Raw genomic sequence first — 23143 nt, 5'->3', positions numbered from 1 at the left:
TGTGGGGGTGTGAAAATACATGTCTACAGAGTGTGGGTGACACAGCAGGGCAGAGGATAAATTTTGGAGAAAATGAAAATTTAGTTCTTATTCTCAGATACAAAAGTTATTGAAAGTATTTTCAGAAAACCTAAGAAAATAACGGCTTGGAAATATGGAAGATGAGATTGGAGCAAAGTTAGAGAGAATAGTCACTTGGTAAGGAAGCTTGAGCATAAGGCTGAGCTAGAGCCATGGGGACAAGACAGAGGCCCATAGAAGAGACTGGGTGAGGGGGTAGGGGAATGCCTGATGAAGGAGGGTAGTGGATATGTGTAAAGGAATACAGAGGACATTCATGAATGAGGTGTGGTTCAGTATGACTTCAAGGGGAAACAATTACATCAGTTTGGGCAAGAGGGGTCCAGTGCCTTTAAAGAGATGTCTAAGCCGAGTTCTTCCTCTGGGGATCTGAAAGCTCCATGAAGATGAGAACTAAAATTGAAGGGATGGAAAGAGTGAGAAGCTGGAAGGGGTAAGGGCCTCTGCCACAACAAATCAGAGGAAAGAGCTTTAATGCATATAACACATTTATGTAGACAATGCTAAGAGGACAGCTTGTTACAAAAAGCCTTTATCAGTGATGGACTTGAAAAGAGACAAGAAGACATGAAAATAATAATAGTATTGGTAAAAATTTTATTGTTAAATTTGTGATTTTGACATTTAACCAATTAGACATGAAATCATTAGTCAAACAATGCCTTTAGATTTCATTATGAAATTCAGTGAAATCTTTTTTTCTTATATCAATAAATATCTAAAAGACAGAGAAGTTCAAAATGTCAGTGTTTATTTACAAGTTTATTTAAAAAGTTTTAGAACAATGATGTTTTGACAGGAAGTCATCAAATGGGCTGGGCATCAGCTTGCTTCTCAAGAGCACTAAGGGAAAAGGAGCCTCAGGGATCCTCAGAGGTTGAAGTCTTACTGCAGTACCTCCAGTGTCCCAATCAGTCGAGGAAGTACCACCTATCTTCTGTTTAAGTGTGGGGAGGGGGAAAAGAAAGGAATGAAGAGGGAAGAAGGAAGAATGAGACAATGTTTAGTTTACATCTGTAGGAACTATTTAGACATTAGTATTAGAATTTTTTTCTTGTTTTTTTTTTTGTTTGTTTGTTTGTTTGTTTTCTTTTTTGAGACAAGGCTTCTCTGTGTAGCTTTGGCACCTGTCCTGAAACTCACTCTGTAGACCAGGCTCTCCTCAAACCCACAGAGATCCGCCTGCCTCTGCCTCCTGAGTGCTGGGATTAAAGGAATGTGCCACCACCACTCAGCTAGTAGTAGAATTTTTTGAGTCTATATGATCTTAGCATATCATCTCTCTACTTAAGATTAGCTACTGCCTCCAGTTCTCATATGTTCTCAGTTGACTCAAGCCCCATATAAAACTACATTAAAAATTCTAGAGCCTGCTCATGGTATTTTTCTGGCCCCCTTTGGAGGCATTTTAGTCTCTAATGAACAATGCAAAAGTTAGCCCTTTAGCAACAATAGAAAAACTTCTTTGCTGTAAAATTTGATTGTTCATTAAATACCCAAAAGGAGATGTACTGCAAAGAAAGCCTAACCGGCCAGCAGATAAGAAGCACACCTGCTTTCCTATAGAATTGAGTCTAGGGACACCCTCCTTCCTAAACATCTCACAGCTGGAAGAAGTAAATGTTCTCATTTTTCCCTCTAAGTTCATTAAGTTGAAAATCCTAATTTTTTTTATATAAAAGGGTCAAAAGCCTTGTCATATTTTGGAAGATACATTGTATGTGTATATGCTTATACACATACAATGTATCTTCCAAAATGTCACTGAAGAATACTTTTACTTGTTCCTTAAAGTGGCTTCAAATAATGATAACCAAAGACATGGAACTTAGTTTTAACCCTATGATATATTTTGGTTTTAAGACTTTCAGTTAAAACAAATGACTTATAAAATGCCTAGAGATAATAAAAGTAAGTCTTTTAGACTCAAGTTTCTGCAGTCATTCGAAGTTTATCAGAACTGGCTGGAATCTCTCATGACTTCACACACATACACACACACACACAGAGCTGCAGTGTGAGCACCATCACATGAGTAAGCCACACTGCAGCACACTACAGCAGCAACGGGAAGGCCTAAGCAAGCCAGATGGAGGCTGCTTAATCACCATGTAATCGAATGATCTAGCCTCAAAATAAGAAACGTGCTCCTCATTTCCTGAAATTGGGCAAATGAAATTTTATCAGAGCAATTTAATGACCATCTGAAATCTACTTAATTTGCATAATTCAAACTAATTTTATTTATTTATTGGTTTCCACTACTATAAACAGATTTGTACATTTTGCTCTCAAGAACTGTAACAAGGCCAGTGAGATAGTTCAGGGTGAGGGTACCTGCTCCCAAGCCTGATGACCTGAGTTCTACCCCCATAGTCGCTGAAGGAAGGACAAAGCCAACTCCTAACAGTACACACTCTCACTCTCTCTCTTAAAATGACAAATAACTTTTAAAAAGAAACATACTGTACCTTCGATATTGCTTATTTTACTCATTGAAGGTGTTGGGATCTAAAAGATAAAACAGCAAAGAATTAATATATTCAATATTTATATATGGAAAGTGAATCCAGAAATATTTTTTCATGAGATTATAGAATAAAACTATACTCTACCTTCAAAAAAGTAAAGATTCCTCTGCTTTATTGGGCTGTTCACTCTTTCTAGGCAACAAGCCTCAGAAGTAGAGTCAAATAAAAGAAAGCATGCTCAGAAATTTTTTTCTATCAGCAGCCCAAGTGGCTAGCTGAGCACCCCATAGCTGAGTGTGTGAAGACATTTTCCTTCAAGGCACACTTAGACAACAGCCCACAGGAACCACCTTTAAGCAGTCTGTACTGCCAACTTCACCCACACCCAACTTAACATGTTTGCCATCTTTGTGGTGGCATTACCCAAGCAAGCAAGGTTCTTGATCAGTCATCGATGGAATCCTTCTAGAATTCCATCGGTGTTTTATGATCTTCAGTTAAAGCAGGGGCAGAAAACCTTAAAAATGGCTAGAATTCCTTGATCTGTTGGCTGGTGTCTGGAGGCAAAAACACTTTGATGTTGGGATGAATATCACTAATAAACGTATGTGAGAGGATTACCTACAATAAGCACCATCTTGCCCACTGTGCCATGCCCTCAATAGCCCTGCTCCACTTTAGCACAAAGCTGTGGAGGGGCATCCTGGGAAGGGATGTACCCTCCACCTGGCTCGCTCAGGCCTCCTCACTGGGGCTATAATATGATGCAGCATGTGCTTACTCATGTGATGGCGCTCGCTCTGCAGCTCACAAAGGTTTCAGCTTGTGGCCTACAACACTACTCTGTTTTGTTGGTAGCAATAAGATACCGAGAATTGGGGAATGGCCTGAACTAAATGTGAGGAGATTTCGGAGTGTGAAGACCACGCATAGAGGTATCCCCGTAAGCACTGCAACAACCACAGCCAAAGCCACGTTTGTGATGTTGAGTTGAGAAGGGGCTGGACTTGATGGCAACGTTAGTAGTAGTCAGGCCCGGCGGTTTAGACAGCTCCAGAATTGTTCTTTACATAAATGTGGAAATGGTGAGCCTGTGAGTACTGATGTGAGGGCAGTGGAGGATTTGTGGAAACAGTGGGTAAGTTAAGGGAGAGGAAAACCACTTGTCATAGAGAATCTTTACTATGGATAAAATTCCCTATTCTTGAACCAGATGCCTGGGAGGACTGTGCTGCCCAGGAAGCCAAAGCCAGGTCCCGGATGTTTAGGGAATGGCAAGTGCTGGCTAGGAAAGCAGCTCCAGTCACATTGTCCCTGCGCTTCAAGACTGTAGCTACAGTGGAACCGGACATACCCGACTGGTTAGTAACAACTAATTTTCAACCCAATAACCCTTCACCACTTTTTCCTCCACTTCCATGTCAATCATTTGATACGGCTTCTCAGTGGCAACATTCGCAGTAGATTTGATCTCATTAGGGGCCATGATAAAACAAGAGAGCAAAGCAAGCCCAAGAAAATGATATAAATAAATAAAAGATTAACACTTAGGATGTGTGGGGCTGCTGCCAGTGTAATGCAGTACACTGTTTACAGCAAACTCTTAAAAATCAAGAGTATATTCTATAACAATAAAAGCATCATGTATGATGTAGCATTATATGAAGCAGTAGTGACATAATTATTTATCATCACTGTCAAGTACGGCATACCAATATAGCTGTATGTGCAATACTTTTAAATGACTGGTGGAGCAATAGCTTTGGTTAAGCCAACATACCTCAGCATTTTTGAGCTCTAAGATACATAAGAAACCACCACCATGTTCACGGCCTGTCATCGTCAAATGGTGGCATAAATGTACACGTATCCACTGGTTCTATTCCTCTGAAGATCCCTAATAATTCCCCCAGATCATAAATGGTTTGGTTAATTTTCCTTGAAATATGTGGAGAAGGAGGAGCAGGCAGAGGATTGCTATTACTGTTTAATACAGTTTCCTCTCTCACACAAAACATGCTCGTGGGCGGCAGGTGTAAGAGTAACTGCAACAGGCCCCAATCTCCCACTCGGATGAAGCATTTGAAATCTGATGGCAATATTCTCCTACACAGATTATAACCTTCTCATTTTTTGACATTGTTGTATCTTTTTAAGTCATACAATACCTTTTACAAAATTCTTTGGAAAATTCACTGGTTAGATTTCCTGTCTAAAATTAACATCTGTTTCTAACTGGCACTGTCAAACGCTTCAGAGAGAGAAAATGAATGGTACACACACACAAAAAAAATCAAACAATCGAGCAATTTGTTAGCCTAAAAACCACCGCAAAAAGGAGCAAACAAGTTCTCTTAAAACATATATCATGACATTACTTGAAAAAATAATCTCAAAAATGTTATTTTTTCATTGTTAGGACACATTTCTTGACTGGATGAATATATTCAGAACACATAAACTCCTATTTAAAAGAGAACCACCATTATGGAAAGTCAGATAATGGCGTTCAGAGTTTTGTCATGGGCAAGAAACATGTTTTTTCACATTAGTGAAGAGAATGGTATTTAATTTTGAGAGTAACAACAATGGTCTCATGAAGAGCAGCAGACATTTAACTCTTCACTATTGGCAATGATTTCCTGATATCCTCCTAACCCACTCAACTCCACACCTTCCTTCTGTCCTGATTTATCAACATGACAAGTATAACAGTGCATGGGGACAGTTGATTTCCCTAATTTTATCAACTGATAGATAGTTTCAAATTTTCCCTGTCTGGCTTTATAGGCAGATGCATTAGTGTCTCTATAAGACATATCTAGAAGGCCAAGTGCAGAACAGCCAGTGTCTTCAGTCTCCCTAGGAACTACTTAGCATTCTTTGAAGAAATCACAACAATTTATGTTGCAAGCTACTCATCGAGTACAGGGCTTGAAAACATCTAGTATCATCAGACTTTTTAAACTTTGGCATCTGATAACTGCAAAACTGCACTGTATCTTGCGATTTATTGGTTTTGTGAGACACAGGCTCACTCCCTAGCCCAGGCTGCCTTGGAACTCAGTATGTGGCTTGAATTAGTCCCAAATTCCCAGCCATCCTCAGTGTCCCTGGCTAGCACACAGGCATCCTTCTGCCTTGTGGCCTTGGGCGTGGAAGGCTCTCCCTTGAGCTGCTCAGTGTGCTCTCCCCTTCGCCTTCCACAGGCCCGGGCTCATCTGCATGCCCCTTTCCTGTGAGGCTGCCCCAGACCACTGCTTAATGACTAGAACTCCCATCCTCTTCCTGCTCATTTTTCAGCATGGTATTTATTATCTATTGAAAGTCTACTTCATTTCTACATTTATTATTTATCTTCCCAACTAAACTGTAATTTTCAAAAGGACATGTTTTTTGCATCTTTTTTCGTGTGCACTCCAGCACTCACAAATTATCGCAGAGCAGGTTATAATTGAATAACTAATGAATTAGTGGTGAAAAAACCCAACAAATTAAAAGCAGCCATAATTTTAGTTGTTCATAAAGACCTAAATTTTCTGGTTTCTAGTTCATAATTAGTTAAAAGCCCTTAATTTGTATGGGGGATTTTAAAGCCTGAGATCTCTGTTAAACACACCTTATATTCCCAATTATCCAAATATTAATTTTCTTATTTAGTGCTCTCTAATTAAGAATTAATATACTGGTAACTACAGTTGCCTCCATGCAGCATTATCACTAAGGCAGGGAGGTCCTCGAAGCTAATCTCATGAGGTGGGTGAGCTACGTGGAAATGACAAGGGGGGGTTGGGCACGTCCCTCTCTTGAGCCAAAATGCACCTGCCCCATGAAGATAACGGGAGGGACCACCTACTGGGACCAAAGAGCACAGACAGCAAATGTCCACAGATGGCCGTGGCCTGGGAACAGGAGGACAGTTTGAACACCAAATTTAAGAATTAAACTAGGAGGTTTAATAGCCTCTGATTGAAACTGCCCAGCTTTTAAAAAAAATTGCTAACTTCAATAGCATTATTTCATTTTATACTTCCCAAAGGTCTTGACAGGTTTCATTGCTAGACATTTCAGAAGCATTGTCAGCGTTCTCATGACATCTATAAGATTAAAGGATGCCCTGGACACCGGCTCCTTACCGATTCAACTAATGATCTTGCTTCCTCTGGAGTGCAATGGAAAGGGCTATCACAGATGTGCACATTTGTGCTGTAGAAGAAAAGAGAATGTTAGTTAACACAGCCCAAAATGAGCATCACCAAAAGAAAACCAACCACAAACAGTCCACACCGGCTATATGACGTCAGCCAAGGAACAGAGAACGGAACAAGTACAGACCAGAACACCTAAAGCTACTGTACGTACAAATACGGAGTCATACACCACACCGCACTCTCCACAATTAAAACAAGTTAAAATGATGTAATATCAAAACCATTTCCTGTTGTATACACAAACATCATAACCACATTTAACCTTTATTAAGAGTCAAATCCAACATACAGAATGACACCACGTGGAGACATTTTCCTCTAAGGAATAGGCATTGGAAATGGAAAGGTAGAGATTCTCTTTCTCAGAGAGATACAGAAGATTAAGGATAAGAAGAAATGATAATACGAAAACTTATCAGTTGGACAGTCCAGAAAGGCAGAGACCAGCCTAAGCTTGTTCTCCAATCAGCGAGGGCTTGGAAACTCACATCCTTCTTTGTTTGATAGACCCCAAAGCACGCCACCACTGCACAAGGCCCGCCCCCCAGATGACAGCAGAGGCCACCATCCCTCTTACATAGAATAAGGCCTATCTCTGAGAATTTCACAGAAAAGCTGGCAGGTTGAAATGGATGTATAAAGCATTAGTAGAGAAAGGAGCTAAAACCAAGTTACTTCTTCAGTCAAAGGAAAAAGTAAATAGCAATGATCGTCTCCAAGAGGTGAATGGGGCAAACACAAAGATTTATTTTTTCTCAAATGGACCTAACAGATAGACATTAGCAAATTTATCTTACAACTGCTTTGTAAAATATGTTGGGGATTTATCATAAGAAGATCTATTTATGCATTTACTTTCACACCCCACCTGTCTGTAACTAGCAACACTGGTCACAGATTTTCCTTCTGGTTATCATCGTAACTTAGGGTGGGACTTATTTTCACTTGTGCCATGAACAACATTCCATTTTTAAAATGACTATAGGTTTTTGAATGGCATTATTGATTTAGGTGTCTGTTTGTGTGTCTATTTGTTTATTCATCTGTGTGTGGTGTGTAATCCCATCTGCTGGGGAAGCTGAGGAAGGAAGACAAGCTCCAGGTCTGCCCGGGGCAGAGAAGCCCCAGGACCATATGGACAATGAGAAAAGAAAGGAAGTCTAGACAGCATTGCTTTGTATCCATTTGCAAGTTCAAAAAATTATACCATGTGTCCAAGGCTTTTCCAGATGCTGGAGATAAAACACTGAGCCAGTGAGTCCTCATGTACCTTAAAATCTCTAAGTCTTTTCAGCTCTCAAACTGACAGTGGCCTGGAGAGAGGCTGATAATGTGGAGGAAGCTGATAATCTCTAAACGGCTGACTGGGGTGCTGGCACCTACTGCTAAAACGTGCTTTCCTTCTTTTTTGAATTCTGAAGTACTAAATATTTTGTTCTAAATTTATAAATGTCCTAACACTACAAAAATAAATAGACAATTTTTAAATGTTATACGGTACACGAACAATCTCACTAAGCCAGGAAGATGTTGCATTGGAGTTAAAAACCACCAATGTCAAAAATGCTGGACACAACCAACAAAAATTATACTTAGAAATTAAAAAGACATACTAAAATAGATTAACAGCACAAGATAACTGATTAAATAAAAGAAATGATCATCAGAAAATAACAGACACAAAAGAAAATTTATAGAGTCAAGAGTATGGAAATTTAATTCACGGAAAATTATTTTCTTCAAGTCAGTCTCAAGTCTGACAAAGGCTTACAGTCATGATCAAAGTCAGTGTCCAGGGTTCACACTGTCAAGGCTTTTCACTTTAAAGCAAGAGCACCAAGAAAAAAGGGGGAGACAATACAAAACTGTGATGCTGCTGATGACTTTGGATCATGACCTCTCGAGTTTGCAGACAAAAATGGCACTGGGGCAAATGTATGCAGAACCAAATAGAACTGGTACTATTGCTTGGCATAGAAAAAAACACATCATTTACGCGCGCTCCACATGTGCCCTTATTCCTGTGCATGGATGTCAGGTGGAGAGGTGCATGCATATCACAGTCCATGTATGGAGGCCAGTGGGCAATTCTGTGCAGTTGGTTTCTCCCTCTACTTTTATATGGGTCGGAGGGATTGAAATCAGGTCACCAGGCTTCCAAAGGAAGCACTGTTGTATGCCAAGACATCTCACTGGTGCTACAAAAGTATTGTCAATGAATTAAATGTTCCTTCCTTCAGGAAAGTGAAAAACTAAACAGACAACTTCAAGACATAAATAATTTGGGATCATTGAAAATATATTTATTTGGTCAAAACTCCCTTCTGTGCCACGTCCTGCTTATATGCTAAAGGTCAGAGTCAGTACACAGCACAGCAGCTAACGCTCCGGCTGTCCACTAGGGAATGTAGAGCAGTGGAGTGCGGGTCCAGGACGTGAGCTGCAGAAGTAACGGCTAAGATGCTTCTGGAACAGGAGTATTGACCATACAAAGACAGCGGGCAGGGAGAGAAGCCGGCCTCACTGGTGCTGAACTGAAGAGCTGGATTAAACGCCACAACTGAAAGGATTCAGACTTCAGGATCCTTATTTTACATTTCACATGCTAGTAGATGTAAAAAAAAATCCACATGGAATCAATGTAGAAAAGGGCTTTACCCTATAGCCCCAGTTTGGTAAATAAGTATGTATTTAGACGTTTCACATTAAAATGGAATGTATGCATTTTACTATTGTTTGATTCCTCTTAATCCTTTAATGGTCCAGGTCACGCGGGACAAGGACTACCTGAGTTCATTCCCTGAATCTACAAGGTGGAAAGAGAGAAACGACTCTCGCGAGTTGTCCTCTGACTGCCACATCTGTACCATGTGTGAACACAGACAGATGCACGCGGAAAAATATGGGTTACAAAAGGAAAACAACGGCTTTTACTGTTTATAAGAAATGATGTGGTAGGTTTTATGTAAACAAAGTAACTACATTTTCAAATACTGGAAACTGCTGTTCTTACTGTATCTTTGCACCTACCATAGTAAACTGCCTTAAGTATTTGTTTACTTGTCAGTATATCTTAGTGAAATAAAAATCATTTGGAAAAAATGAACCACGTTGGATTTCTAGCTGCACACTGACAGCCAGCACTAAGCAATGACCCTTAAAGACATGCTCCATAAACTGGGTGGTGGTGCCACACACCTTTAATCCCAGCACTTGGAAGGCAGAGGCAGAGGCAGGTGGATCTCTGTGAGTTCGAGGCCAGCCTGGTCTACAGAGTGAGTTCCAGGACTGCCAGGGCTACAAAGTGAAACCCTGTCTCAAAAAAAAAAAAAAAAAAAAAAAAAAAAAAAAAAAAAAAAGATATGCTTTGAAACTCTGGGATTTGAGCAACACTATGTGGCTGCTGAGCAGAAACTAACAATGAATTAACATTACACATTCTTACCAATTGATAGTTCCACGGTCACGTTTCTTCATGAGCATTGCTTTCCAACATTCATGGGCGGAGTTAACAACTTCAAGGGCGAAAGCCTAGCTCCAATCAAAAACAGACAGAGATAGTTGCAATCTAGTTCCCACCCAAATCAGTGTTATACCCACACAGAACTACTAGTAAACTGTTGAGCGCTTGAGCTCTGGAATCGGGCAAACTTGAGCAGAAAACCTTCCTTGGTCACCAGCTGTGATGCAGGTACTTAACTTCACCAAGTCTTAACTTCCTGTTCTGAGGAACAGCACATAATGAGGTGGGGTGCAATCGAGACAAGGGGCAGGCAAATGAAAGTCTGTGGGTCACACATATGGGCTGCCATCAGTCTTTGGCCCACAGATGCTTTAATGGGATGGAATGTTGAGAAGAGATTCGGGAACCACAGGCATCGTTGTAAAGCCTAAAACATTTACTATCTGACCTGTACAGACATAGTTCGCCCATCTCAGATCTAAACTACAGGGCTAATGAATGAATAAATAAAAGGATGCACAGCAAAGTGCTTAGCCTGGTCCACAACCTGTGAGGAAGCAAGCACATATTTATTCCGTCACTGCCACGAGTGCACAGTCTAACTGTAATTTTAGACAACTCCCTGACTGAAAGCAATACATCTTCCTAGAACGGCCCCAACTTTTCCTTGGTACTAATTCATAAAATACCCTAAACTGTATAATCACAAATAAACATTTCGCTGGGTACACATCTAGTAACACTACATAACAAAAATCTTCTTTCGTCTTCAAAGGAGAAAATGTTTTACTTCTTTTTTCAAAGTTAGTTTATGTGTACGTGTGTGCCTGAGTATATGTATGTGTATCACATGTGTGCAGCAGCCCTGGAGGGCAGAAGAGGGAATCAGATGCCCCTGAAGTGGAGTTTCAGGCAGATGTGAACTGCCAAAACCTCTGCAAAAGAAGTAAGGTTTTTTCTTTCTTTCTTTAAGGTAGATCCTTATTTATTAGCTAATTCATACTAGCTTTAGTCTCCTCGATTACAACTAATTATTAGCATACCAAAGAAATAAAGAATCTTGGGCTTTGAGATAGAATTGCAATGGGAAATCTAACCTGTGAAATAAAAGTTCTCTCAAGACTACGGAGGGCTGAGAAAAAAAGAGAATGGCTTCATTCTCAACAAGGTGGTAGTGGGGACACTGTTTTAGACAGGGGATAAGAAATGGAAATTATTCTGTGAATAATACAGGGAAAGATTTTTAGATAAAATTATTTGGATAATTCTGGCTGTAATCAATTCTAGTGCTTGCTTCATGAAATGGGCAGGAAACTCTAGACTTAAAATCGATAGCCACCTTTTCAACCACAGAAAAGAGGCATAATGAAATGTTCTGGAGTTAGGCTCTGTATTTTAATGGCAATGGTAAAAAGCAATGCATAAAATGACTATTTTTGGAAATATTACCAGAATGACCCAGTAATCATACAGAAGAAAATAAATGTTCATCCAAAGCCACCAGAACACAGAAGACCCCGACTTGGTAATTTCAAAACTTGCCAGGCTGCCTTTGAGGCAATATAGAAACATGTGTGTGCATGCTGTGTGTGATTTGCATAATTTCAAACGAAGAAATATAACATAAATTTTGAAAGAAAAGAACAATTTATTTAAAAGATATCCAACATTCCATTTCTAAGACAAGTCTAAAATACTTTTTTTTTTTTTTTTTTTTTTTTGATTTTTTTTGAGACAGGGTTTCTCTGTGTAGCTTTGCGCCTTTCCTGGAACTCACTTGGTAGTCCAGGCTGGCCTCAAACTCACAGAGATCCGCCTGGCTCTGCCTCCCGAGTGCTGGGATTAAAGGCGTGCGCCACCACCGCCCAGCCTAAAATACTTTTATATTTTAAAACTCTAAACAAAGTCTTTGTGGCATTAAGAATTCTTTTAATGAGCCTTTCAAGAAAACACTGAGCCTAGCAATCAATTCTTTCAGAGCAATACTTGCTGTCAGTTTTAAGCTTTGTTTCTGTTATAGAACGTACTTACTGTACCCACTTAGAAGCTGGTTAAGAGTATGCAATTTGGTTGTGGATCTCTGCATCTGCTTCCATCAGTTACTGGATGAAGGCTTTATGATGACAGTTAGGGTAGTCACCAATCTGATTACCAGGGTAGGCCAGGTTAGGCACCCTCACCACTATAGCTAGTAGTCTAAGCTGGGTTTTTTGTGGATTCCTGGGAATTTCCCGAGCACCAGGTTTCTCCCTCTCTCCATAATGGCTCCCTCTATCAAGATATCTCTTTCATTGCTCTCCCACTCCGTCCCTCCCCCAGCTCGAACATCCCGTTCCCTCATGTTCTCATCCCCCATCCCCTCCCCTCTAGTGCCCCCTGACCCCAAGTTTACTCAGGAGATTTCATCTATTCCCCCTTCCCAAGGTGATCTGTATATCCCTCTTAGGGTCCTCCTTGTTTCCTAGCTTCCCTGGGGCTGTGGGTTGCAGTCTGATTATCCTTTACTTTACATCTAGTATCCAAAGAGCTCCAGGAGTCCAGTCAAAGACAGAGAAGAGGGATTATATGAGCAAAGGGGGTCAAGATCACAATGGGGAAATCTACAGAGACAACTGAACCAAGCTCATAGGAACTCACAAACTTTAGACCGACAGCTGTGGAACCTGCATAGGAACGGACTAGACCTTCTGTATATGGGAGACAGTTGTGTAGCTGCGTCTGGTAGTGTGATCAGGTTCTATCCCTGGTGCATGAGCTGACTTTCTGGATCCTATTACCTATGGTTGTATGTGGGAGCCCACATAGGTTTCCAAGTGAGAGCTTGCTTTACCCAGCTAAGAGGATGATTGGACCATGGGCCTAGGTACCAGGTGTGTGGAAGGGACTACACTTGGCTGTATCTAGCAAGGGGGAGGTCTTTTGCCCCCCACCTTGGCATTGTTATAAAAAGCCCTTTTGAATAAAGTTCTGGGTCGTTGGGTATTGACCCAGCTCCTCCCAAAGCTATGCTGTGTTTCTGTCTTTCCTCTCATTGGCTAGGCCTATCATTCTATCTAAAAGTTGTCTATTCCTCTCTCCTCCTCATAGGAACCCTGGGAAAGGTGGGGGCTGGTCTCCCACAGACACCTTGCTCACCCTTGAGACAGGGGGGAGGAGCTGGATCCTGCCTCAACTGAATGTACCAGGCTCTGCTGTCCCCCCTCTGGAGAGAACTTACCCTTTTGGAGGAGGGGATGAGGGGTGGGCTGAGGGAGGGGGAAGTAGGTGGGGATGGAGGGGATGGGAGGCTGGATGAGTGGGGGATGTGTGTGGTTGGTATGTAAAAGGAGTAAAAAAAATTTTTTTCATTTAAAAAAAAAGAGTATGCAATTCATTTAGTGTTAACAGCTTTTTAAAAATATTCCATATTTTCGACTTCAGCTTCTTGGCTGATTTTCTTCATTTGTGTCATGTTAGATTAGAGACATTTTATGGAAGCTTTGCGGCATTCTAATGGAAAAACGCTCTACCAGAAAGATAATTCAAGTGCTCTCTTAATTGTTAAGCAACTTCATGCAGCCATGGTAAAATTTAGTCAGGAGGGAATCCCGGACGGATTCACATTAAGGGAAAGTAACCTCCTCAAACCAGGAACTAGTGCTGTTTTCTTCATACGCAATTGGCAAAGTTTAAACTAATTGCAGAATTCCCTTACTTTCTGGGATGAGCTGTATGTAGATCGACCATGTTGATTCACTTCAATATCTGGGGAAAAATATTGATACTAATACCCTTAAATATAGAAGGCAGTAAAATGCACTTTGTCTTCCTTCTATCTATGAATATTCACATCAGATTGATTGTCTATGTGAAGCATGCCATCAGACACTCAGAGGTGCACTTTCAAATACAGATTCTCATCTTTACCTTGTTTCTGAATTCTCCATTAAAAGCAAACTTGTTTTCTGGTTTTCCGTCTGGTACCTTATACAGTCTCAACCAATTAAGAGTGGCTTCCAGGTAACCTGGTTTGAACTTCTTAACATCATCAATATCTGTGAAGGAAGAAACAAACATGTTAGTTAATAATCATTTATACTCAGTAATACAGTCAGTGCTGGTCTGAGGAAGCCAGGAAATAATGCAGGGCCGACTCCAGCTTACTTCGTAACCAATGGTGCTAGTGATGGTCTAGTTACATGTCTCATATTACATGCAGACTTCTATTTCCCCATGTAAAATACTGTTCCTTCATTCCACAAACATGTACTGAGTCCCTCCAGGACACAGGTTTCTCTCCGTCTGGAAGTTCACGGGGCTCACAGTCCAGGACACAGACAGACAGCAAACGGTGATGAAGTGCCATGAGGTTATCACAGACAGAACAGGATGGTAATGTCAGATGAGGGAGCGAAAGAAAGCACCTTAGGAGAGGGAGTCCCACGAGCAGTCAGACAGGAGCGGAAAAAGTACAAAGACCAGCACAGAAGAAGCAAGGGAGTGTGCTAGGGTAATAAAACACAGGCTAGGACCAGTGTGTTACCAGGGAGGGGGAGGGCGGAGACACCTCTAGGAAGGAACGGCCACTGAGCAGCGGTACCGTGACAGGGATTGGTGTCTTCTGACAGGTGACGGCGGGTTTAAACTGGTAAAATCACAGAATCAGGATTCATGCTTTTGGAAGAACTGGTCTAACAAGTCTGAACATGGATGAGAACGGTACCCAGAAAACAGTGCACTGGCCAAGAAAGGCTGTGTGATTTTTTTGTATCCAGAGGTGAGATAACTGAAATAGGTCGATGAAAACACACGCCGGCAACTGTCATGGCCGAAGCAGGCAGCAAAGACACACATGTGTTCAGTGGCAAAAGTCCCAGAAGGAAACATGCAACAGGAAGACAAGGAGTGAGTCAGGGGATTTAAACAGGGCAGTCCCTAAATACCACAAAAAATGTATCCTAATTCAGCCATGGTTTTCAGGATTTGCTTTTGATGACACTGGCTAGAAGATACATGGAAATGAAGTTACTACATTGAGACTGATAAATCCCTTGTTCAATGAGGTCCCCAGGGAAGCAGCCTTTCTAATATACAAGTTAAAAGTATACAAAAAACAAAACAAAAAACAAAAACAAAAACAAGCCAGGCGGTGGTGGCACATGCCTTTAATTCCAGCACTCGAGAGGCAGAGACAGGCGGATCTCTGTGAGTTTGAGGCCAGCCTGGTCTACAGAGCGAGTTCCAGGAAAGGCTCCAAAGTTACACAGAGAAACCCTGTCTCAAAAAACCAAAAAACAAACAAACAAACAAACAAACAAAAACAAAAAACAACAAAAACAAAAACAAAACAAAACAAAAAAGAAAACAAATACTTGCCAAAATACTGTAAGTAACGGACAAGTTTAGAATCATCCTCTGATGCACAATAATCACAACAAATAACAAAGAGACTTGATCAAACTTGAAAAATTACAAAGTTATAACTAAAAACCAGGAGATGACGTACACACGGGGATAATCCACAAACTACTTGGTCCGACATCTTGTCGAAACCACCATCTTCTCGCTTAACAGGGAAAGGCCAGTGTTCTGTGGGCACTGGTCACACAGACAAGCATTATTCCCATGCTTTTTCCCACTTGACCCTTGCCTGGTAGACAAGAGTTCAGCACCTCCAGGGCTGGAGGCCTCACATAAGCGAGATGAATGTGGTGAGGTAGAGCCCAGGGCAAGGGGGAAGGTTCAGTTTACTGCCAAATAGTCTTCTGATTTAAAGTTTGAAATGCTACTGAAGGCCACACATCTATCCAAAATATTCTGAAACAAAAAAAGCATCAATGTTACAATTAATTAAAGGAAAAATAGAGAGACTTGCTAGAAAGGAAATGCAGGTTACAGTTGCTTCATTACCAAGTGTCAACATATACTTATTGAGCAATTGTTAACTGATGGCAGTGAATGCCATAGAGTGTACCCTTTAAGGAATGCACTCTGCGCCCTGGGTTATAGAGTCCTTTGTAATACCCCAGACGCAGACTCTAATAAACTCTTCACCTAATATACTGCTGTTTATTATTATTAAAAATAAATTCTATTCATCATATTTTCTACTTATCTGAAAAGTTATTTCTAAGGTGAACTTTCCATTGATCATTTTCTTATATCCTCCTATTCTTACAAAGCATCCCTGTAAATTGATTAATACCTGGTTTTTCCAACTTAATGTTATCTTATTTGCTTGGGAAAATATTTTAGTATACTAAACTCAAATAACTAGAAATGTACTTTAATTTCCAAAATAATTTCTTATACTTCAATCTGATTGATGACTCTATTCCTGTACCTCACCCAATCCGCTGGTTTTTATCCCACTGTATAAAACATTTGTTTGATTATCTTTATTTAACTCACCAATTTCAAAGAAAGAAGCTAATTATCCAATACCCTTTTCAGCCTAGGAAGCTCTTTGCTCAGAACTCATGGAGGGAACCTTTAAGACACCAGCGATTAAAAATGTCAAACATTTAATAATGCCAAAAAGAAGAACAAACCTCCAGAAGAAGCTAAACTTGCCAATTCTCAATTAATTACATCCCAGGAGAAAACAGCTGCATTTTCATAAACAACAAAAAACTCAGACAAAATTGGAAGCATGCAATTTTAACATTTTTAAAACCTCAATCGCAAATGTCCAGCCAGAAATCCAACTCAGTGAATTACTTTTCTGAAAGCATGAAACATTGTACCTATAATTGATCAGCAGACCTACGGTCTACAGAACACATATGTGTTAATCATAAGGAAACTACAGTAAAGAGAGCTGAACACATTTGCTAAAATGTGTGACAGAAGCTGCACCATACAAACCATGAGACGTTTAATTCTTAACCTGTTTTTCTTCCCGTTGCATTGAAACATTGTCTAGCCAAAGGTATTAAAAACAAATGCAGATGTGTTTATACTTTTTTTTTTCTACTATGGTAAAATCTGCACAGCATAATGCTGTTTCCTGTCGTCATTTTAGGAATATAACTCAGTGACATGGTGCTCATCCATAATGCCTAATCAGAACCACTGTCCATCTGCTGGACTTCTCTGCCAGATGCATTTTTATAATTTATGCCATTTTAAAGAAAAGTAGCAATTTTCTAGTACCCATTTATTCTCACTTTTAGGGTTTTATGTGATACTTTATAATGTAGACAATTATGTCATTTAGTGCAAAGATGGTTCACTCCATCAATAAGCAAGGAAACCTGGAAGTACCTATTTATAAAATCAAGCTAAATGTACCTCAGTTTCTCTTCTGCAGCAATTAAGCCCTTTTAATTGAACTTCAACTTATCACTTTACTGAACTAATTAACAAAGATTCTGCACTGTGTAAAGTATTCTGACTGTAGTGTATGCTGAGTCTGGTGGAACCCTCTAGAAGGAAGTACGCATGTCCCCCACCATCAGTTGGGTTTTATCTTTGCCAGGTCTCAGGTGGCCTCTTCCTGAGGCATTCTGCAACAGTATCTGTGGCTACAGTAGAGGATTTAACTAAATATCATGTAAGCAGGTGAATCTATTAATACAAAAGTGTTGGCTTCCGTGAAATTAATTTTGAATGTTCTGAAAGAACCCAATAAAAGTGGTTACTAAAAACATCTGTCATCAATTTAGGGCTGGGTAATAAAGCAGCTGAGTAAGAGGAAAAACCAAACCTCTCCAATGCATGCAGACTTGCTGAGCCAGTGAGTGGGAACAGCATCTTACATAACAGAAGTCAAGCTCATATAAAACGCACTTCAGTGAACTCTTTTTTAAAAAGATGGTTTCATTTTTTCATTTTTATTTTAGGTGGTGTGTGTGTGTGTTTACCTACATGTGCACCGTATGTATAGCTAGTGCCTGCGAAGGCAAGAAAGGGCATTTTGGACCCCCTGGGACTGGGATTACCAACAGTTGTGAGCTGCCACATGGGTGCTGGGACTCAAACCATGGTCCCATGAAGAGCATCCAGTGCTCTTAACCACGGAGTCACCTCTCCAGTCCCTTCAAAGGAGTCTTGTATGAACTGTAGGAACAACTATTCAGATTTCTGCCATTAGTGTCTTTAAGGGGGAAGACAGAAAGGAAAAATATCGTGAGGTCCAAGTGTGCTTTAATATTTGAGGATGGGAAAACCAAAGTCCTGTGGCTAGGACTCAGTGAACAAGGGAGCTTGTGAGAAGGGAGGGGTAGCCACATACTTGTCACACACAACTCTCAGGGTCACGCTGAGGGCTTTGGCTTTTATGTTGAAATGGTTCAGGGCAGGGGCATACAGGTTGGAAGGAGACCTTTCCATCTGCCAGGTGGAGAAACCACCACCCTGTACAGAGGAGAAAATGAAGCAGGAGGCCCAATAAGAAACTTAAAAGGCAGGGCATGTGGTGCACATTAATCTCAGCATTTGGGAGGCAGAGGCAGGTAGATCTCTGCAGTGGGTAGCTGTTCCAGCTTTGACCTGGAAGTACTACCCCCATTGAGGCTTCGTAACTGTCACACCTACAAGGTGGGGCCGAGACAGGAGCCCGTAAGATCCGAGATCCGGAAGTGCTGGTCTCTTGGTTCCTGGATCCTGGACGATGGAGGTAGACCAAGCAGAGTTCTCCAGGGAACACCTCTGGACTGCGCTACACCTTTCTCGGACCCTGTAACCTATCCCTTTACTTGTAAGTTACCCCACAAAATAAACCTCCCTTTTAACTACGTGGAGTTGCCTTAATACTACAACCAATAGATCTCTGTGATTTGGAGCTACCCTGGTCTACATGTCGTGTTCCTGGACAGCTAGGACTATGTAGAGAGACCCTGCCTCAAAAAAAAAAAAAAAGAAAGAAAGAAAGAAAGCAACCAAAAGAAAAGAGAGTAGGGGGAGGGAGGGAGGGAGGGAGGGAGGGAGAGAGAGAGAGAGTTATAAGAATGTCTACACCATTGAAGAAAGAAATTGAAGAAGATATCAGAAGATGGAAAGATTTCCTATGCTCATGGATAGGCAGGATTAATATAGTCAAAATGGCCATCCTACCCAAAGCAATCTACAGATTCAATGCAATCCCCATCAAAATTCCAACACAATTCTTCACAGAACTTGAAAGGATAATTCTCAGTTTTATATGGAAACACACACACAAAAAAACCTTGAATAGCTAAAACATAAAATTAAAGAAACAAAAACAAAACACAGAAAGTATCACCATCCTTTATTTAAAATTCTACTACAGAGCTATAGTAATAAAAACATGGTACTGGCATAAAAACACACACATTGATAAATGGAAATGAATTGAAGACATAGATATAAACCCACATTCCTAGAGACTCCTGATTTTTGATAAAGAAGCCAGAAATACACACTGGAAAAAAGACAGCATCTTCAACCAATGGTGCCGGGCAAACTGGATGGCTGCATATAAAAGAACATAAATAGATCTATATTTATCATCCTGCACAAAACTCAACTTCAAGTGGATCAAGGACCCAACACAAGGCCAGATACACTGAACTTAATAAAAGAGAAAGTGAGGAATAGTCTTGAACTCATTGGCACAGGAAAAGACTTTCTGAACAAAACACTGATAGTACAGGCACTAAAATCAACAATTAATAAATGGTACCTCATGACACTGAAAAGCTTCTCTATGGACAAAGTAGTAGCCTAAAGAATGAGAAAAGATACTTACCAACTGTACATCTGATAGAGGGGTAATATCTAAAATAAACAAATAACTAAAAAAAAAAAAACAACCCAGACATCAAAAACCAAATCACCCAACTAAAAATGGGGTACAGAACTAAACAGAATTCTCAAAAGATGAAACATAAATGGCCGAGAAATACTTAATGAAATAGTCAACATCGTTGGTCATCAGGGAAATGCAAATCAAAACTACAACAGTCAGAATGGCCAAGATCAATAAAACAAATGACAGTTTATGCCTGCAAGAATGTAGGGTAAGGAAAACACTCATCCACTGCAAATTTGTATAGCCACTATGGAAATCAGTGTGGTAGTTCCTAGGGAAGCTGGGAATCTATCTACTTAAGACCCAGCTATGCCACTCTTGGGCATTTACCCAAAGGACTCTACATCCTACTACAGAGACATTTGCTCAGCCATGTTTATTCATGGCTATTCATAATAGCCAGAAACTGGAAACAGACTATGTATCTGTCAATAGATGAAGGGATAAAGACAATGTAGCACTGACACAATGGAATATTACTCAGCTGTTAAAAAATCATGAAATTCATAGATAAATGGATAGAACTAGAAAAAAATCATTCTGGGTGAGGTAACCTAGACCCCAAAAGACAAATACGATATGTATTGACTTATATGTGGATGTTAGCTGTTAAGTCTTCATTAAGCACGTTACAATCTGTAGAGCCACAGAGGTTAGGTAAAAAGTAAGTGAGAAGGTGAGAGGGAAGGATCTCCCTCTTAGGGGAAATAGAATAGAGTCAAAATATCAAAAACTCCATAAAGTAATAATCTAAAACACAGAAGAGCAAAAAGACTTACCAAAGGGTTTTTGTTGTTGGTTTGTTTGGTTGGTTTTGAGACAGGGTCTTTCTATGTAGCCCCAGCTACCCTGAAACTCACTATGTAGATCAGGCTGGCCTCTAACTTACAAATACTTGTTGGGATTAAATGCCTGCGCCAGCATGCCTGGCTCCCCCCAGGTTTTGAAATACAGCTTTTATAGGGTGCCGTAACTTAACCGTCTAAAACTATGATTCCTTTATAACAGAGATATGTCCAAGTTTAAAACTTTAATTAATAAGTAGTCTCTGTAGAATGTTTATATTAAAACGATAACACAGTGCTTTACAAAGTATCACACCCCCTACACAAAGTCACTGAAAATTGCAGAATTGTTTGAGGTGCCAGCTAAAAATCAGAAGAGACAGTAACAAACTGTAATAACAGACAGATCCAAAGCCCGAGTCCTTCTAAGTCCAAGTTCTTCATTTCATTTTTAACTTGATTTATGTTTCTATAAAAAACAAAGAAATAAATCGAAAATACCTTAATTAAAACCTACCATTCTAACTTTGCAGATGATACAGAACTTAAAACTAGCTTTCCACTTGAAGAGGGCTGTTAGTTATTAGCTCCTGTACTTATTTAACATTTATTTGAGTCAAAAAAAATTGTGTCAGTTGCCAAATATGAATTATCATTTCTTAAACATCCTAAAATTTTACCTATGGATGCAGCCATGATTCTACTTAAGAGGAAACCCCATAGCCTTCTACTCTGTTATCTTTTGAAATAAAAACATGAATTAATGATTTAGAGAGATATTATAAACATTTTAACTAATATTAACACTTTTTGCAGTCTACACTGCTACTGAGAAATCAATATAGCTAGGCACTGGTCTAAACATATGCTAAAAATAACACATACAAAAGGGATGTGGACACACACAACACACATATACATGCATATAACTATTCAAAATATTTTTCTACAAACATATGTTTTACTTGTTGACACTGAAGAGCAAACACAAAATGAATTTCTAAACTAAAAAGATAATGTTGGAGACTGAACCCAGGACCTCCTGCACACATGCTACCCAGGCACTCTACCACCAAGGTAGACCCTTAACTAATTATAAATTAATTTCTTACTTCATGATCAACCATATGTGTGTGCACACATGCCATGTATGGGAGGCAGAGGACAACTGATGAGTCATTTTTCTCTTTCCATGTGGGCCACAAGGATTGAGCTCAGGTCATGAAGCTTGTTGGGGAAGCGCCTTTACCCCCTGAGCCCTCTCACTGGCCCCAATTTAGTTCTTATAATTTTTTCTTGGCATGTGTCTGAATTAAACGATCATTTAAAAAACACATTTAGAACAAAGGGTGCATCTTTTTATGTAAGTACAGCAGATGAGACTTTCACTCAGCTCTAGTACTTGAACCAAACCACCAGCAATTATGAACATTCCTCAACTGAGAATTTTACTTTGGGGGAAACAGAGATCGCTAAGGAAAAGAAGATTCTGAAAGCATGTCTCAGCACGCCACCGCGGTGAACTCACAGTAAAGCAGCTAATGTGTGAGAAGAGAGAGCACAACAACAGAATCAACCTAACAAGCGAACAGTAACAAAGCCATAGGGCTCCAAAACCCAGTCCAACAGAACACAACAATGGGCGTGTGGGTCTGACTCTACGGCTGAAAACAGACTCTGGGCTGTCCTGAGCATACTAGAGTAATTCTAAGGTTCTAAGGTCTGCATCAAGTAAAAAGTAGCTGCCAGAAATTAATCCTAAGATGACCCACATAACCAGTCACCATAGTAAATCCCTCCACAGTGGAACCTGTGGTCCCGAGAACCCCATCCATATGCTTTAGTTACAGAGTGTTTTAAAATATTAGGTAGTTACTGTGAACATGTTCAAGGACCGTCAAGAAATACAGCACTATGTGAATGCAAACGAATCTCATCTGAGGAAAAGGAACTATAAAACAATAAACATAAAGAAGAAGCAGGTGGGAGAGTGTCTGGAGTGGAAACTCAGCTCTTAACAGACAAACTGAGACATGATGAAACAATAAAAGTCAGGGGCCCACAGGACGCAGCAGTAGAAATGACCTGGTCTGAGAAACAGCACAGACCAAAGTTTATGTAATGAAAATGGCTTTAGTTACCCGGGAAATGATAAAAAGTGATGTAAAGTACAGGTATCACAAGGCTCAGAAGAAAGGCAAGAGAATGAGTGAAAAAAAAAAGTGTAAAAAAAAACGCAGCATAAATTTCTCAAATTCAACAAGACCCAGCAAGGTAAACACAGACAAAAGGACCCGGTAGCATAGCACAGAAAAAAACATGCTGGACTCCAGAAGCAAACAATAACAAAGACACAGGGCCCTCCAAAACCCAGTCTA

General features: G+C 40.1%; 1 protein-coding gene across 4 annotated transcripts in view; it reads right to left on the bottom strand.

The window, feature by feature from the left end:
• Positions 1-811: 811 nt before the first annotated feature.
• The window catches only part of Ppa2 (inorganic pyrophosphatase 2), an 80276-nt gene continuing 57944 nt past the window's right edge, over positions 812-23143 (bottom strand). For all 4 annotated transcript variants that reach the window (XM_059266282.1, XM_059266283.1, XM_059266284.1 and 1 more), the window contains 5 exons: positions 14133-14260; positions 10209-10294; positions 6689-6758; positions 2553-2592; positions 812-1018 (listed from right to left, as the gene is read on the bottom strand). In XM_059266282.1, the coding sequence (XP_059122265.1) occupies positions 993-1018; positions 2553-2592; positions 6689-6758; positions 10209-10294; positions 14133-14260 (350 nt within the window). In that variant the 3' untranslated portion in view covers positions 812-992. The remainder of the gene's footprint in view (positions 1019-2552; positions 2593-6688; positions 6759-10208; positions 10295-14132; positions 14261-23143) is intronic.

The sequence above is a fragment of the Peromyscus eremicus genome, chromosome 6 (genome assembly GCF_949786415.1).
Source record: "Peromyscus eremicus chromosome 6, PerEre_H2_v1, whole genome shotgun sequence".
Classification (NCBI taxonomy): Eukaryota; Metazoa; Chordata; class Mammalia; order Rodentia; family Cricetidae; genus Peromyscus; species Peromyscus eremicus.
The sequence above is the reverse complement of the archived record's forward strand: the minus strand, read 5'-3'. Positions and strand labels throughout refer to the sequence as shown.